This window comes from Xylaria bambusicola (assembly GCF_022495145.1).
Source record: "Xylaria bambusicola strain CBS 139988 unplaced genomic scaffold F5B22scaffold_27, whole genome shotgun sequence".
NCBI lineage: Eukaryota > Fungi > Ascomycota > Sordariomycetes > Xylariales > Xylariaceae > Xylaria > Xylaria bambusicola.
Window position 1 is genome coordinate 424,131 of NW_025953580.1, and position 17,194 is coordinate 441,324.

The 17,194-nt window shown below is 47.9% G+C and overlaps 7 protein-coding genes across 7 annotated transcripts; 3 read left to right on the plus strand and 4 right to left on the minus strand.

Annotated features, from left to right (window-relative positions):
- Nucleotides 1-685: 685 nt before the first annotated feature.
- Nucleotides 686-1,255, plus strand: F5B22DRAFT_647608 (uncharacterized protein; the record flags this gene model as incomplete). The annotated part of the gene is made up of 2 exons (XM_047978899.1): nucleotides 686-823; nucleotides 1,028-1,255. The coding sequence occupies 2 exons, from the start codon at nucleotides 686-688 to the stop codon at nucleotides 1,253-1,255; spliced, it is 366 nt and encodes a 121-aa protein (XP_047829873.1).
- Nucleotides 1,256-1,948: 693 nt separating this feature from the next.
- Nucleotides 1,949-2,452, minus strand: F5B22DRAFT_647609 (uncharacterized protein; the record flags this gene model as incomplete). The annotated part of the gene is made up of 1 exon (XM_047978900.1): nucleotides 1,949-2,452. The coding sequence occupies one exon, from the start codon at nucleotides 2,450-2,452 to the stop codon at nucleotides 1,949-1,951; it is 504 nt and encodes a 167-aa protein (XP_047829874.1).
- Nucleotides 2,453-5,044: 2,592 nt separating this feature from the next.
- On the plus strand, nucleotides 5,045-5,986 carry F5B22DRAFT_232807 (uncharacterized protein). Its single transcript, XM_047969877.1, has one exon. It carries the CDS (start codon nucleotides 5,658-5,660, stop codon nucleotides 5,970-5,972), a length of 315 nt encoding a protein of 104 aa, XP_047829875.1. The 5' UTR covers nucleotides 5,045-5,657; the 3' UTR covers nucleotides 5,973-5,986.
- A 670-nt stretch (nucleotides 5,987-6,656) lies between these two features.
- F5B22DRAFT_647611 (uncharacterized protein) lies at nucleotides 6,657-7,106 on the minus strand (the record flags this gene model as incomplete). The annotated part of the gene is made up of 1 exon (XM_047978901.1): nucleotides 6,657-7,106. The coding sequence occupies one exon, from the start codon at nucleotides 7,104-7,106 to the stop codon at nucleotides 6,657-6,659; it is 450 nt and encodes a 149-aa protein (XP_047829876.1).
- Nucleotides 7,107-9,068: 1,962 nt separating this feature from the next.
- On the minus strand, nucleotides 9,069-10,433 carry F5B22DRAFT_233200 (uncharacterized protein). The gene has a single exon (XM_047969878.1). It carries the CDS (start codon nucleotides 9,956-9,958, stop codon nucleotides 9,281-9,283), a length of 678 nt encoding a protein of 225 aa, XP_047829877.1. The 5' UTR covers nucleotides 9,959-10,433; the 3' UTR covers nucleotides 9,069-9,280.
- A 371-nt stretch (nucleotides 10,434-10,804) lies between these two features.
- On the minus strand, nucleotides 10,805-14,263 carry F5B22DRAFT_656772 (glycoside hydrolase family 92 protein; the record flags this gene model as incomplete). The annotated part of the gene is made up of 8 exons (XM_047979991.1): nucleotides 10,805-11,498; nucleotides 11,604-12,210; nucleotides 12,266-12,627; nucleotides 12,786-13,028; nucleotides 13,184-13,766; nucleotides 13,928-13,976; nucleotides 14,055-14,087; nucleotides 14,137-14,263. 8 exons carry the CDS (start codon nucleotides 14,261-14,263, stop codon nucleotides 11,094-11,096), a joined length of 2,409 nt encoding a protein of 802 aa, XP_047829878.1. The 3' UTR covers nucleotides 10,805-11,093.
- A 1,630-nt stretch (nucleotides 14,264-15,893) lies between these two features.
- Nucleotides 15,894-16,703, plus strand: F5B22DRAFT_647614 (L30e-like protein; the record flags this gene model as incomplete). Its single annotated transcript, XM_047978902.1, has 2 exons — nucleotides 15,894-16,209; nucleotides 16,309-16,703. 2 exons carry the CDS (start codon nucleotides 15,894-15,896, stop codon nucleotides 16,701-16,703), a joined length of 711 nt encoding a protein of 236 aa, XP_047829879.1.
- Between the last annotated feature and the right edge of the window lie 491 nt (nucleotides 16,704-17,194).

Sequence of the window (17,194 nt, forward strand, 5' to 3'; positions counted from 1 at the left end):
GCTAGGTTCCCATCTCGCACCCTGGGATTTCAACCGCGAAGTTGTATACGTCAATGTTGATGGATATTTATGCACTACTGTTTTATTAGATTGAGGCTTGCGAGGGCGGTTGTCGTACGCTGTAGAACTTACCAACCGAGAACGACAATCTTAAGCATGATATAGCCTCTGAAACAAAGCTTGACAGACGAGAAATTCGTGTTGAAGGTGTCGTAAAAGCCTAAGTATTAGTTCATTTTAGCAACTACCTGCTCCCTTGCTTGGTGCCCCATACGAGCGCTTGAAAGAACGTCAGTCAGTGGTGCCAAGCCGGTTCTCGGATAGTTGGAATTACCTACCCAAGCTCAAGCGAAAACAGCTGCTAGTAGAAACCAACATTCCATCCTCAACTCTTGCCCTCGAAAATTGAGGCATTGGATAGTAAGTACTGACCACGGCTAAATTTCTTGAAAATGTATCGGCGTGAACAAAACTTTATTTACAACATGAACCTCCATAGCTTGGGAGAGATGTAGTTTCGGAGTAGTGGAAATAAACCGAATATAATATAACATTATTAGTCAGCACTATCTCAATAGCTCTCGAACTTCTAAGACAATATACCTAGACTTAGTTTTAAAAAAAAAAACACCAGCAAATGAAGACGAAATATACTCGTCGATAGCGTACGGCTTTCACATAGACAATGGCTCCTCCAACACCACTCCCGACATATGTCTATAAGATCGTGCCGACAGCCCCTCCGTCGCCGATCCCCGCGCAGTATCCGCTCTCGGAGCTAGATCAGAAGGACGGGTTCGTGCACTTGAGCATAGCGACACAAGTGAGTAGTTAGCACTTCCATATTATCGTCTTTTTCCCGTAGTCCGCGGTATCACGATTGTGGCTTTTTTATTCCTCTAAAATCCCAATCTGTCGTGATCTGTGCGTCTGTCTACCTCCATATCTTCGTCAACTCCTCGCCCACCTCCCTGCCGCCCTATTGATCATCCCAAGTTCGACATGACTAACAACATCTTTTACCTAGATTCCGACGACGGCCGGTCTCTTTTTCAAGGACTCTACGGTCCTCTGGATACTCAAGATCCGTTTCAAGCCCGAGTTCTACGGTGCTACGACTTGGGAGGTGCAGGGCTGTCCGCACCTGTACGGCAACTTTGGAGCCGATGACATTGAGGACGTCAAGGAATTCTCGCGGTCCGAGGGAGAGAGCTGGAAGGATGCAATGGAAAGACAGAGTGGGTTCCTAGTTTGAGAACTGCTTTCCTCAAAGATTGTCGGGCTGTGCGTGTGAGGTACATAGAAGCATAGACAGTTACCCTTGGGCGGTATGAGAGAGAGGACAGGGTGGAATCGGTTGATATACTGGAATCTCTCGATGCATGGTAGGTAGTTTCAGGGACGTGATTCAACATATCAACGTTTATTGGCGGTTCATAAATAGGTATTGCTGTCTCGATGTCATTAGACCCGGAACGAGAGGTACGGGTTATACCTCGTTCACATAAAACATATCATTTGAGACGTCTGCGGTATTAACTGGGTAGTAGCTACTCTTCGGAAAGGCATTAAAAAGTACAGGGTTTTGCTTCTGAATTTCGTCAATATTATATATACATACTAGGTTCTCCTGTATGCTTGGTAGTCCGACCAAGCTTGTCGGAGCATTAGGCCTCTTTAGACGCCGCAGTATTGCATCGGCAACCAGTATCGGAGCATCCTCAAGAGCTTTTCCAGAAACAGTTCGCACTTCCCACAAAACCTTCATTAAATCATTAGATTGTAAACGCCAACGCTGAAACAACAAAGACACTCTCTAGACTCAAAAGCTCCCGTGATAATTTTTGCTTGACTGCGCAAAAGAAGCAAGAGACCTCTAAACTATATTCAGCTGTGGCTTGTAATTGAAGCCAATCGAATTTTCGCGGTCTCATTAGCCCAACCAATCTCAGGTTTTGTTTATCAACTTGCGGAAGATGTTGCTTTTTCGCCGTTCATCATCATCGTGCGCCTCGTCATTAGCGTACTGAAAGCCCGGGGTTAAGCCCATGATACTTCTAGTCTCCTTCGCTCGGCTAGGGCTTTCGGCACCAGCGTTCGATGATTGTGTAAGGTTGGCATTAGAGTCGTATGATTTGGAGTCAGCCTGCTTAGTCGTGCTACTAGCTTCAGATATCCTTCTTTCTAGGGCAAGTTGAGCCAATTCTTCCTCAGTGATCTTTCCGTGGCTGATTGTCCGCCTGTGCTTGCGAAGTAGGGTCTTACGCGAGCGATGGAGTGACTTGGAAGGGTCAATATGCTCGGCAGACATAGCAAAGCCGGGCTCGATGACAGCTTCTGGGTGTCGCATTGACGTTGTACACGAGGCAAAAAAGTCCGGGAAACCGGTGTCATAGGGTTGGTGACGACTCGTCGGTCGACTGCCGCTGGTGCTGGAAGAAGTTGTCGACATGGTGCTGACGGTCAGATTTTCTGATGATAAGGTATAGGAATAGGTTCTTGGCAGACCAGTTATTGAGCGTTCCTTCGCCTTGGACAGAGAGAGAAAGCGCATAAGTAGGGGAGACGGCAGATAGCGGGAAAGGTGTTGATCTGGAAGGAATAAGAGACCAACAAAGCTCGCTGCTATATATACAATTACCGAAGCTACGGAAAGCTTCTCGACGAAGAGACAGGGATAGAGGGGAAACACGCAGTGTCTAAGTGAAATCAATGCAAAGAGGGTGCATGAAGGTTTGAGTTATATCCGACAGGTTACAATGAGCTTAATAAGACTCTGTTTGGTCAAGTTCCCTTGTTTTGGCCTACACCAGGCGTTTGTTAGAGACGTAAGCATGCAAAGGATCAGGGTCAGCAAGGAAACAAAGAAGTTTATTGTTGACTATCAGGTGCTGGAGGATGTGATGTGTAATGCAGGCACGGTGCTACTCGGCATCACCTAGCCGAGCCCAGTGGCCACCATTGCGCAGCTTCAACGGCTCCTTTCCGAGACCTACTGCTACTCGGAGCTCACTCGCACCATGGCAAAGGAAAGATGTGGAATGGGCATGATTTGGTGCAGGTGGTCAATTCCACCTGGCAAACGGCAACTTTGCATGGGTATTGGCGGCTTGGACGGCGCGTAATGTCATGGGCTTAGGCCGGCTGCGCATTCGACCCCCTTGGGAGGACAACGGGTTTCACATAGTGGCAATTGTTGGCACTCAACTCGAGATGCGCTCAGGCAGCGTGAATGGTGTGAATGTCTTAGTTACCCAACGTTCGTAAGGTATGTTGACTGTGCTCCGTGATGGCACCACGTGCCGAGAGCATCACAGTACTATGTAGGTAGGTACCTTGACGAACGGCCCGCCAGTCTAGGCTGTCCATTGCGCTGGGCTGGCTTGGCTCGGGGTTCGTGGGCCGGTAGAAGGGTGGGCAGAGCGCTATAGAAGGCGCTAGATGGGCGCTAGAGGGCAGAGAGACGTGCACTACAGGTAGGTACCTAGGTCCCTGGTAGAGTTTGGGGGGCGATAGGGCGGTGCGGTAGGGCGGAGGTTTCAGGGGTTTAGGGCTGGTGCCTACCTACTAGATAATCAACCGTAGACAGGTCCGTAGATAGAGGATGCCGGCAGTACCGAGTGCTTTGCAATAGTTGATTGGCGGTCGTGCCGTAAATCCGAGCGCGAATAAGTACCTAGTACGTAGGTGCCTTAGTCAGACGCAGGACTGACAGGTAGGAAGACAGGTATCGTAGATACCAGGCAAGATAGACAGTTCAGGGCCGGTATTTAAACCCTTTATCCCTACAATTCTCAGCCAGGTGGGAGAAGTCGAGTGAGGCTGGGGAGATGGTAGACGTGGGACAAGCCGACTTAATAGTGTATCCCGCGGTAGAAAGTCAGGCGTATCGGTGAAGACATCCACCGTATTGGTAACCAATATGCTGAACACACAAGTAGCTACTATGTATGAGATAGTTTGCCGTGATTCCGATATCTGGCACCAAGTGCAAATAGCGGCGGCCTGTCCGCTGCGCATCACCACAATAAGCTCCTCACCGAATTGGTATTCGTTATCGTTACTACAAGCAGCTAGCCACCATCCTTAACCAGAGAGATACTGGTTCCACCAAAGTAAAGAGCAGAGCTAGAGGTAGGTAAGGGAGAGTGAAGGAGGAAAAAAAGTACCGTATTTGCGGTGTAGGCACCTCGCATGCGCCACGCATAATAATCTACACTAGACACTAGACGGAGCATAAGAGTGTTTGTGATGGCGAGAAGCTCGGCAGTCGGTCTCGCCCCCGCCGTCAATGGGTTGTACATATTTTCATGCACACCCCGCAGCGACATAGATAATTAAGATAAAAAGGTTGAATGCTGTGCTGTACTTAGTCAAATGACCAGAGACGGCGTTGACGAGTATTAACTCGACTCCTGCCTAACGCTCTCGGAGAGCCAAGAAAATCGCGCGATGCCGAAGTGAGCCAACATAGGTAGCCAGACCTCGGAGCAACTAAAGAAGAAATAGCCCAGCCATTCATTGTACAAGAGCACTTGTGAACGACTTTCGACACATGATAGCCTCGGCTCTGAGGATGAGGCCGTTCAAATCAAGCACCAAAAAAGTATTTTAGAGGCTAAGAGCACTCGTAATTAGGGTGTGCGTCGCGTGAAGTCTCGCGCATCTGTATAGTTGTGCCATGCTGCCGTCTCCTATCAACACAACACTGTCCCGCAATAAATGTAGTTAGCTGTGCTTGCCCATCATTTCTTTCGCCAGGACTAGACATCATACTATTACGAAGTATGTATGTGTAGAAAAAATACTTATATACATCGCTCATCTCTCCGGGATCATCCCTGAATCGTGCGAACAGATCCTGCCAGCCATGATGAACTGATCCTGAGGCGTGGAGGGGTCTGAGAAGGGTGATGTTTCGGAAGACTTCGCAGCGGGGCCTGTCTGTGAGAGCTGTTATTGGTGACACGTGTTGAGCGCTCAGGCATGAGGGCCTCCTCGGGCCTCCCACGGTCTGGGACTGACTTACTTGGTAGACGTTTGATTTAGATGTATGATACCTTACATGAACTTAAAAGCTAGTCATTGACAGACAGATGAAGGTGCTAGGTAGATGCCATGTCAACCATCTTCATACCTAACCTACCTACTAGGTGCCAGGCGATCCGTAGAACTCGCAATCAGTAACGTTTCATTCCCATCAACGATTGCTTCATCTATATCTCTTCGTGTCTGTGATGATGGACATATCGGGGTAGAGCTGATTCCTTAAGTATTCCTTGCAGAGACTCATCCCGGGCCTTGGTGGGGAACTTTGCTACTTATTCATGGAAATAGAGTTTAAGTAGAGACATGGTAGTTCTTATACACGTGTGACGTCACCTAGTATTCACGAAATCTCGCCCCTCCCCGCCGTCGACGAATTCCCCCCAATGGAACGCGCCCAGGATGCCCAAGAGCTCTCGGTTCTTTGCTGCTTAGCTCGGTAGGTAGGTAGCTAGCTAGCTGCTTCTTTTACATAAATCACAATCCACCAATTCAACACCGTACCAAACCATCGTCTCACGAATTCAACCAACAGAGTCTAATCATGATTACTCTTCACCCAGCTATCCCCTTTCAAGACTCTTGAGAATAGCCCCCAAACGAACCTCGAAATGGATCCGTCGTTCGAAGAAGTCATGGAGAGCTTGCGCACAATGCAGGACCAAGCCAACGAAAAGCATCGCGCCGCCATGACTGAAGCCAACGTGCCTCTTGCCACCCTAGGAAGAGAGCATTCTCGGGCCATGGACGAGGCCGATGCACGCCTCCTCGGTCTGTCGCACTTCGATCAAGAAGTCGCTATGAATAGCGAGCGACTACGCACCCATGTCAGCGAACACGAGCGTGAGATGGCCGATGCCGACCGTCGATTGAGCAGCTTGAGCTCTAGCTCTGACAGTCAACGCCCCCGCGGCGGGAGTCAATAGGAAAAGAAAGACATATGAGGGGTGAGATCTACGCAAAAGAGTGAATGTTCCTATGGAGGCATGCGAATCTTTCATGACAACTTGTATGAACTGTATCAAAACCTCGCAGACTGTAGTTGGGCAGGGTAATTAACAAGGATATTTCAAGACGTAACATGTCAAGACGAGTTTCATTGTACTGAACATGTGCAAATACGTTTCGATACAACAATACATTTTTCTCCTCTATTATAAAGAAAAATGTATCCATTCCATTCTCCAAGTATTATACATAACTAGTAGAAATAGATCGGTATCAAAAAGGATTGATACAGAGTCAACCACCTCATGCTCCAACTAGCAATTCCAACTTATTTCGGCTTGGTTATGTTCGCTGTAAATACAAACGAACCAATTAAAGCCCAGGATTTTATCATTCATTGCCCAAAACCATAACCGAGCCTATCCGGCAAAACGCGTAACATTGCATCAATCATGAGTCCCTGGTCGACCATTGTTAAGCTCCATCCCTAAAAACGCCATGTATCAGAGAAAGGGGGGAAATATATGAGCACAATATATCGAGACTTCGGCGCGGCTGCCTCATGATTGTCTAGGAAACCGAAGTTCAGAAGGAGAAATAATGGGGACAAAAAGGGAGAAGGAACTCTAGGATTAGGGGACAAAAGAAATCATGTTCTATACTTACAATAGAGCCAAGGTGAGATCACCATGGATGCGGGCTTTCAGCGTGACCTCAACCTCAAGATTCAAATCCAGCCGTAGCTTTAGCGTATCGCTCTTGCCGCCGTCGTTCTGCTGCTGCACCTGTTGCTGCTGCTGATACTGCTGTTGCGGCATCATCTGTTGCTGTGACATGGGTGGTGGCATCATCTGCTGTTGCGGTTGCTGTCGCTGCCGAGTTGCCATTTGCTGATTGTTATCTGTCTCATCATCCGGCTGGAAGTCCTGTCGGCGACGATTCCGACGACGCTGGCGTGCAGGACGTGAGACCGACGTCTCCGAGGGTGCCGAAGACTTCTCCCGGGTTTGGGTCTGGGGGCGCTGGGTTTGCTCTTGCTGCTCTTGCGGCTCAGCCTCTTGCTGAGGTGCTGGGGACGAGTCCCTAGACTTGTCGTCGGCGCTGGAGGACATTGTGATGTTTTGAGTGCGGTGATATCTTCCACTTGTTGCTACTGAATTCTCGTCTGAAGACTTAAATCATTCAAAAATAGTTCGAGTTAATGAGCACGCTTAGGTTACAAAAGATGTATTAAACTAGGAAAGCTCTAGCTCCCGCGGGATGATGGGGTAGACACGAGTCTTATATATCGAGTCTGCGTAATGGGGTGCAAATATCGAGCTATTAGGACCCTACCCGCATCCCAAGTCCGTGCGGGATCCGTGCCTCGCCCCTCCGCGCAGGTCTTGGTTTGGTGTCATATCGTACTACTTCAACGTCACAGCCCAGGGTGGTGTGAGATGGGAGAAATCCGGATTTTGGTGGAAATCTGGGTCCCCAGAGTGGTTGCAGATCGAGATCACGGAAAAGTCTGGGGACTTACATCATGCGCCGCTATAAATTACGCTGTTAAGCCCCAACCCCTAGTCGTCTGCTTTTTCTTGGCGTTGGCGCCTGGGTCAGACATCGAACAAGATAGATCCCTGTAGATGAGTGACGCTTTGTCCTGTCATCTACCCAGAAATAGGCAGCTAACTCTAACGAGAGTGAAGTGCATTTGGCATAGGTACATACTTACGTACGTGTAGTTATACCTAGGATATCATACTGTAGACTGAATCACCGACAGCATGCGTACAGTAAACCTAGACTTAGATGTAACATGTAGGTAGTTGAATTCGCTATCCCTTGTCACATCTAGCCCAGAAGCTAGACTCGGGGGGATAGTGCTTGTTTCAACGGTTGATTCAGGTCCCCACGATGGTTAGCTTTGCGACTTGCGTCTACAACAAACGCCCCCCAAGATACCGTCCTACCTCATGCAGTAGGCTCAGTGTACTCATTTCTTACATCGTATAAGTTTCATTCGAAATGTCGCATACTGGCATCTAAACAGTTGCCACAAGCGATTAGTGGCGGCAAAGATTCCCAGCACGCCAGTTAGGAATGTGTGCTATGTATGTTGTCCGTAGAGGTGGACACAGAAAAGTTTTTTTTAAGAGGACAACTCAAGAATTAATGGCTTATTATTAGTTGAAACCCTGTCCCTTTTGCGTGTACTCTCCAACGCAACTTATATCTATGAGAGTCCTGATGGAACGAGATAAATCGATATAGTGACTAAGCTAGGCGCTCGAGTGACTGATGAGTCAACGCCATGGATATTATGAGAAGGCGCATGATTGAACTTGGAACTAAGCGAATTCAAGTGGAAGCCTCTTCTTGATCGTCCACTTACTTGCCAATGCTCAGCAATCAGCTAGATCGTGAGCCTTTATTTGGTGCTTGAAATCGCCCCTTAACCGAGCTACCTAGATGGCGGTATTGGATTGGAATATGTTACCCGCTCCTTTGCAACGGCAACAAAACCCAACGCATCTTAATTTGGCGTAACTTAAAGTAAACGCCTACGAAACACAAGTGACGTATATTCATTTCGAGCCTAGTTGGCTGTGCTACTTGAGGAGAGCGGTATATATCTATCATCTGAGAGACGTATTCTGTTTCATTATGAGGTGAGTAAACACATATAATTGTTCGTATACGTAACATATGCGGCTATGTCTTGATGAGATAGTCAATTGGATCAGAAGACACACCTATATCTTTCATTATGCATTTCCCGTGTACAAGAATGTGGCTAACTGATAGCCCGTACATACTACGCCTCATTGTAAAAGATATAAGAACTAATGTACCCCAAGGTGGACCGCAATAAGTCATAAGTAAAAGGCCATGAAATTGCTAGGAAGTAGGGCAAGTATCGACATGTCTTTGAAATCCCCTACTCCAGGAGCTTTGTTAGTCACAGTATTATACCATGTTATCATCTCCCAAGTTCGCTCAGCCACGACCTTCAAAGTTATCATACGTATGTCTCGAATGTGGATGTAGGGCCGTATGTAATCCATTGCTGCCTTCCAACTCGGATATGAATGAGATATGGGGGCTTTGAAAATTCTCCGAAGTGGATGGACTCGTAACAGTGGCTCGAGGGTCGCACGATGATCGGTTTGAATCCGGGGAAAGAAATACGCGTTTCTCGACAGGCGAGGTTTCTGAGCCAACAAGTCAATAAGCGAATTAATCATATGATATGTGTGACGTCTTCCAACATTCAGACCCGATAGTGTTATCAACTCTGGGGTCATGAGTATTTACCTTGGAAGAAACCATGGGACGGTATCACATTCTCCGACGTGCCATTAGCCAGTCCCGGTTCGTATTCAGATTCCTGCCGAGCGCGCTCCCTCCTTTTGACCCATAGATACGCTGCTATAACTAGCAACAGTATCACAACACCGGCAACCGAAATTCCAGCGATCATCCCAGCGCGGGCACCATCGCTTGAGCTTGAACTCTCAGTACCTTTCGGCAACACAGCTGTGCCCGTCGTACTCGAGCTAGAACTACTACTTATGGTACCAGTGGTGGTGGTCGTCGTCGTGTCTGGCAACATCAGCTGACTAGCATTTCTCGGGTCGTTACTCAAAGCCGCGGCGACAAGGTTGCCATCCAAACAGCCGTTGTTGCATGGATTATTCTTGCAACATCCGAGAAATGGCGGCCGGGCGTTATCGCACGTGTACCAGCTGCCATTGAGAGGGTCGGCGCAGTCTTGCTTCAAGAACATAACACCACTAGCAGCGCTGTAACTAGCGACGAAGAGCTCTGAGTCGGGGCATACCCCATCGAGTTCTGAAGTGCATGGGTCCACCTTACAACAGCCGATGAATTTCGTCGATGATTTCTGACATATGTGAAATTTGCCGTCTACTGGACAGGTCAGCCCAAACTTTGTGCGTGGATCTTCTGGGGCGGCCATCTAGATCGTCCTTCGCGATCGGTGATATGGGACAGGTAGGTAGTAGCGGTGCTTCGTTTAATACTCGATGTTTTTTGACTTTGGAAACAACTCAAAGGGGCGGAATCGAGACAATAGAGTGATAGGAATCCATCAAGTTATAAGCCAAGCTATTATGGCAGCAACAATGAGCGGCGCCTTCTCCATGTTGACCGGGTTTTATATATCCTTGTCGTCAGCTATCGGGATTTGCTAGGGAGATGTTTTAAAATAATTTGATCCAGCTAGCCGGTTGTCTCATATGCTTAGACAACTGTTGGTGGTGGCGCACAGGTTAGCTGCAGGAGAGACACTATCGGATCCCTGCGCCAGAGCCTCGCCAGAGCCTCGCCCTCATACTAATTGGTCAGCCCGTCCCATTTTAGAAGAACAGCTGCAGGTAAAGGGTGCGGTCTAGCATATGATGGTGCCCATCAACATCACTAGCACTACCAAGGTCAGCGTAAGGGTTTCCAATCTTGCTAGAAGCTTGCGGCTATTTTCTGCTTTCATCTCCTCCTAGTAGTAGCCTTACCAGCAAGCTAATCTGTAGCCGAGAAAAGTGCTCACTTTGTCTCACATCGAGTGTTGTACGGGAGGGGCAACACGAGGCAAGCAATCAGCCATAATGAGGCTATGTCGTGGTGACCCTGTTTATGACGGAACACTTCTAGTTATAGGATCCGGTATAGAGTAGAGAGGTACCAAGGTAGGATATTAGCCCCTTCCACAGTGAAAGCCTATATATAGTAAGTATAGACCGCCTTGTGTTCTTCCTGTAGCTGTAAGGCACACCGAAGTGAGATGATTATTTGGCAGCTAACAGTCATCCGAATCTAGTATTCTTATCGGAAATCTCCGGCGTCTTTTCTACATGCTACTGACAGCTACAATTCGACATACACACCACCAACCTCGGGGGGCTTCAGTGAGACATAGCGTGTTGCTAGCCAGCAGCACATGGCCTACTGACCAAAATCCAAATGCAATTGTTCAATATTGCCTACTAGAAATCAAACCACGGCATAGTAGTTTCTCCTATATACAAGCAAGAGAGCCTTCTATTGTTAGTCGACTTTGTTTTCATTCTCTTATGTACATTATGCGCGTTATGATATCAAATCCTCCATTTTGTGCTAAGGCTGGGCGGCACATCATCATCACCCGTTCCCCATGTCGTGCTTTCCTGTGGACCAAGTGTGAGTTCTAGGGTGCCGCCACTCATGAAGAAGTCGTGTGTCAAGTAATTCTTAGTATATATTTTCCCGTCTAGGGTGGCACTCTGAATGTAAATGTTCTTATACGAGAGGTCGAAATTGATATTTTTGATAGTTGCTGTATTACCTGTGATTCCATTGGTGATCGAAACCGTTGGGAAGAATGGAGGTGTAATGAAGTAAACGTCTTGACCTGGATTTGGGAAGATACCCAGCATCGCCAAGGCTGCGAATGAACCCATAGCCCCTGAGTCGTCATTACCAGGTATGCCCGCTGTTGAGGTGTTAAATTGACTCGGTATGTACTACCGCTCGCTCATGTCAGTGTTTTCTCGATCCGACGACTTGTTGTCGCCATAATAGATAGCTATGGCCCCTAGGATCGCCTAGAAAGGGGAAATATAACTCACATAGTGTACTCGCTCTGCCGATTTAGCTGGCCGGCCAGCATAGTGGTACTGGAAGATAGGAAGGAAGCCTTGTTCATCTCCAACATAGAGAAGCCCGCTCTCGTGAAGGAAGTCGAGCCTTCTGACAAACGCATCTGGACCTCCCAAGGTGGTGATAAGGGTGGCCATATCGTGAGGCACGAAAAACGTGTAGAGCCAAGCACTACCCTCATACGTTTCATGACCGTTTGGGTTAAGATAGCAGGAGTCAAAATTGTTTAGTGGCGAGCAGAAATTTGGGTCTTGAAAGCCAAAGGTAGCATTCAGATATTTTGGTTGGAGGAAACCAGTGAAGTTAGTGTCAACCCCGTTTACAGATGAGGTTTGATCTGGGTTATACAGGTTCACCCAATTGCCAGATCTTTCAGTATACTTCTCATAATCATCCTTCTTTCCTAATTTTTCTGCCATCTCGGCGATACAGAAATCGTCATAAGCGTACTCGACTGTCCGTGATATGCTTCGAGTAAAAAGGCCATTCCCATACGGGTCAAAATCGTCCGCGGGAATATAACCAAGATTCTTCCAGCTGTATAGTCCTCCTCGGCCTTCATAATCCCAAACTTGACTGAGAATTGTATTAGTAATATTCCAAGTCTTCCGGCGAGTATCTTAGTACTTACGGCTCAATTTCGGCATCCTTAATCAGTGCCTCGTATCCTGTATCCCAGTCGATTCCTTGTGTGATATTCTTCAAATATGAGTCAGCCAACACTATATCAGCATTCGAACCGCCTTGTGTCCAGCCCTTGCATAAAGACATCCGACAGTCCGGAAGCCAACCTTCGTGTCGGTAGATGTCGATAAGGGAACGAATCATAAGAGCTTGGGAGTATGGGTCTACTAAAGTGATAAAAGGATGGATCGATCTGAAGGAATCCCAAATGCAATAGTATGAATCGTAATATGGTTCATCGCTCTCCCAAAGAGGATTCTCGCCTGTGTAATCTTGAGGGCTAATCATTGCTCTGTAAACTCCGCTCCACTACAGTTCGCTGATGTCAGTAATTACTCTTTCAGGTAAACTAGGAGCAGGTTTCGGGGGGTATGGACGATTTCTTGAGACACGCTCGTGACTCTAACAGGCAATTATGGCTCCCACGAGAGTCTAAAGGGAAGAAAATGATTACAGGGGTCGCGTACAAATATAGTCTGCAGATCATCCATGGAAATTGTACCAGTCGAATTGTCGGGAGTATTAGTGTCGATTTCAAGCACACTGAATTTTTCTTTCCATGCTTTCTCGGCTACGGCAAGGGTGTCTTGGAAGCTAAAGTCTGGAATCTCGGCTTCCGCGTTCCTGCAGGCTTTCTCTGGACTGATAAATGAAAGTCCAACTCGTGCTATCAGTTCTTCACCCTCATTGACTTCCTCGAACCATGCATACTTCAGTCCTTAAGATTAGCACTTGTCATTTTGAACGCTTTTTAATCCGAAAAGGTGTTACTATCGAGAGTATTATAGCATTTGGAGAAGTTACGCCACCCTTACGTTCTGAGAGGCACTGTATTAGAAGGGAAGCGTGTGCAAAAATCACTTACCGTGCCGGCTGGAATTGGGGGAGAATTATTGTCTTCTTGAAGCGTTATATTTTTCGGTTCGCTGCCGCCCCGAGTGTTGATAAATACGCCCGTATCTTGGATTGACCCTCCTTTGAAATCCGCGCAGAAGTGAAGTGTATATGTTCCAATACCAAATGATGGATTGAAGGTACCCGTGCCCATCATTCGACCTGTATCAGGATCTACCGACGCAGTACCATTCTTACGAGTGTTGGGAAGATCAGTCAAGTCAATAAACAGGAGAGGACTGAGGGATTCATCGACTGCAGCGTCGCTAGTAGCGTTGTTGAAGAACGTAAATCTATACAAGGCTGTATGATTTGACGTGGTCATCTCAGCCTTGACGCCTGACTCCAGGCCAATAGTGAAGTAACCAGGGCGCGCGAACACACTATCATCAACGACACCAATAGATCTTTGGCTTTTCGGGAACACACAGTCATTGACGTCGTCAGACGCGCGCGTGCATACAAATATAGGAAAGTTAGCCAGAGAAGTCGCACCACCAGTCCCGGAGTCATGCATATGGGAGAATCCGGTCACCGGGCTTCCATTAGAGGCACTACGAAGGTTTAGGGTCAGCAAATCCTATCCTGGCCCAAGGCAGTATATAAACCAAGATGCTGAATATAGATAAGGAGCTTTCAAGCTGTGACTGTGTAGTGTTCATGTGGGTGGTTTGAATGGCTACACACGGAAGAAGTGAAGCTGAGAGTCACTTACTATCCACCCTGGTTATCCTCAGTCACATCGGCTACGGCCTTTGCCATGCCTGTGAACCAGTCAGTAGGGGTGTGCAATGGCTGTTGTAGTCTCCCCGCAGTTAGGCAAGGGCAGCAGAATGACATACCAAAGGGCAGAGTCGCTCCAGCGAAAACATGGCCTGATATACCAATTAGAAGCTTGCACGCAAGACGAGAGGTCCAACGTACCGCCGTTGCGAGTGCCGATGAGGGGATCGACAAAGTTATAGGCAGTGTCCCCAGTGCTAGATGCCCCGGACGACGGCTTCAGGGACGCGATTATGGTGTAGTAGAAGAACAATGACCGAAAGCCCATCTTGTCGGCCTCAACATCGACGAAAGCGACGGCCAATTCCCAAGAACGGGGAGGTTTGTATGACTAGGAGGAAAGACAGGAGTCAATGGTCGATCGTACGAGGCCCGGGTTCTCGGGAACCTAAATATCCACGGACACGGTGCCGTGTAAGTGTAAGTAAGTAAACACCTTTCGTGGTTCCATCTGTAAGTCGGGATAACAATGCGATGTCACCGAATCCACCGTCGAATACCACCTGCCTACCTCCCACGGCGATTCGCATTGGCTGGCTACCGAATGGGGAAATGTTGCGGTGATCATGTAGGTAGCGTCATGGTGCACAAGCCGCCGTCGGTGTAGATGACCACACCTTGGTATCGTTCCTGTACGATGATGCCGGTGTAGGAGTTCTAGAAGGAACTCTTTCTTGTATCTAACAGCACGTTCTGGGTAGACGGTGCAGTTCTCATCAACAACATTGCAACCACAGCTGGCCAGAGTCAGGGCCCTTGTGGTCGGAAGCATCGCATCTTTAGCTATGTAAACAGACATGGACTGTACGTTAGTACCGTACCTAATGCCCAGCACTGCGGGGTTAGTTTAGTTTGTGGGGGAGCAAGACCATTCTGTCGCCTCTGTTGCTTCTTACGATCCCTTCCCCACAGAGAGCTGGAGATGAATGAGACCTACCTAAGTAGGTTACGGCGTTGGCTACTAGACTAATGCTTACTTCTATGGAGTACTTATGTAAAATTCTACCTAGGTAGGTAGGTAGGCAGTAATAGGACTCGAGACGATAATATACAGAGTTGGGGCTGTTCCAGCTCATCACCATGGTGAGAGGAACAGAACCATCATATAATATTGTGAAGAATACGCGACTTATCTACGTTAACCTACTAGGTAGAGGTATGTACCAATCTAGCCGAGAATGGAATTCTTACCAAGGGTGTGTCGAAGCACCTACTAGATATGGAGGTATCCTGTGTCGAGGCTGTAATGTCTGTCTCTCTAGGAAGACCGAGGGGCTGCCTTGCATTACGCTGGTGAAAAGGTGAAAAGACACAAGCCCGAATAATTACATGTCAAGACTAGTTACGTGAAGCAGGGAATGAGCCGGTCTACGTGTAGAACGGTCGATTACATATCCAAGTATTTCCAGCTATAATCTCTTAAATGGAAAGAAATGCTCTCAGCCTTAGGTAGACACCTGGGCAGTCTTTAAAGGCTTCCAAGGTTAATTCAGGGTTATTATCTTACCTAAAGGTACCTATTTGTACCTACAGCAGACTACAGTACTTGTGGGGCACTCTACAGGCTGGTAGCTCGCTGCCCCATTCCGCCACGCTTTCTGATTGGTTCAATTGGCATTGTCCGTGGTAGCTGCAGCGCCTTAGCACAGAGCAAAGAAAAATTTCCAAATTTTGTAGGTTCGAGTCGCTTCACTAGATAGAGCCTTGGGGAATCCCCTACTGTCAACTAGATCTGTACCGACAGCCTTCACTCGATTCACGCCACAGTTGAAGACGCTCTGCGTCTAGTCATAGTCACTGCACCTTTCAATTGCCGATTTCTGAAAGATCTTCTGGCCACCCCTCACCTGAATTCAAAGTACAGAACCAACCCGAGGCGCGGCCGTGAAGCAGCAACGATGGGGGCCACGAAGCCAGAAAAGAAGGAGAAGAAGGAGAAGAAGGAGAAGAAGCGAAGCGAAGCAGATGGCGTCGGCAAGGTGAAGAAGGACAAGAAGGATAAGAAAGATAAGAAGGAGAAGCTTAAGAGCGCCGTCTCCGCCGCCCTCGACGACCAGGAGCAGGCCGCCGATACCCCAATCTCCGTCACCGTCGAGGAGACCACAACGACGACAAAGGCTACTATAGCCCCCGTTGTTGGCGCCTTGGTGCCTTTTGCGAGGCCGCTTGCTGACGAAAAGGCCACTAAGAAGGTCATGAAGAGTGTGCGGAAAGGTATGAATTCTACCAAAATCAGCCCCTCCCCCTTCCCCCTTTTATTTTCCTCTTCTTTCTTCCTATTTCGTGACTAATGCTTTCTTTCTTTCTCTGCAGCGGCGAAGCACAAGACTCTCAAGCGCGGCGTAAAAGAAGTCGTCAAGTCCCTAAGGAAATCACCCGCCGCTGGTCCGGGTAACACCTCCTTCCCTGGTGTCGTCGTGCTGGCTGGGGACATTAGCCCCATGGACGTTATCAGCCATATCCCCGTGCTCTGTGAGGATGTCAACGTCCCTTATATCTTCGTCACGTCACGCGCCGAGCTTGGCGCCGCCGGTAGTACTAAGCGACCCACGAGCGTTGTCATGGTCACCGAGAAGCGTGTGGGCGGCGTCAAGAAGGGTGAGAAAATTGAGGAGGAGGATGGCGAGGAGGACTTCGCCGAAGTTTACAAGGATCTCGTCAAGCTCGTTGAGAAGGAGTCGAAGGCTCAACTTAAGCTGCTGGTATAATGAAATCTGAAAGAAAGAAACAAATACCAACAAGCAAGACGAAAAGATGAGATGGAGCTAATGATATTGCATATTTGGAGCGCGGCCCCTGAGTATCGGGAAAGGTCTATGCAAACAGTCATATTCTTTTTCGGGTATACGATTTGCGCTGGGACCAAACATTGAGACTGAATCGCTTGCTTGTCGGTTGGGTCGCACCATGCAATGATCCGGTTGCTTCTCACTAGGTTCAAATTGAGGCGAATCATTGTGTTTCATTCCGCTTCGAAAGGGAACTTTACCAATGTATCTATACATACTATTTGGGCTTTGACCATGAATTGGTTGATACCGGCGTTCAAGGGGTTAAATTGAATGTTTCTAAATACGACATGAAAAATTGCCATGTCCATTGAAAGAAGTCTACAATCAGGACTCAGGCGCGCAAGATGTCGCACACGTAGATGATTTAACTATATTTAAGTACCCAATAAGTAGTAAAACCGTACACC

Excerpts from the sequence above, each read along its gene's own strand:
- F5B22DRAFT_232807 (XM_047969877.1), top strand. The coding sequence starts at position 5,658 with ATGGATCCGTCGTTCGAAGAAGTCATGGAGAGCTTGCGCACAATGCAG.
- F5B22DRAFT_233200 (XM_047969878.1), bottom strand. The coding sequence starts at position 9,958 with ATGGCCGCCCCAGAAGATCCACGCACAAAGTTTGGGCTGACCTGTCCA.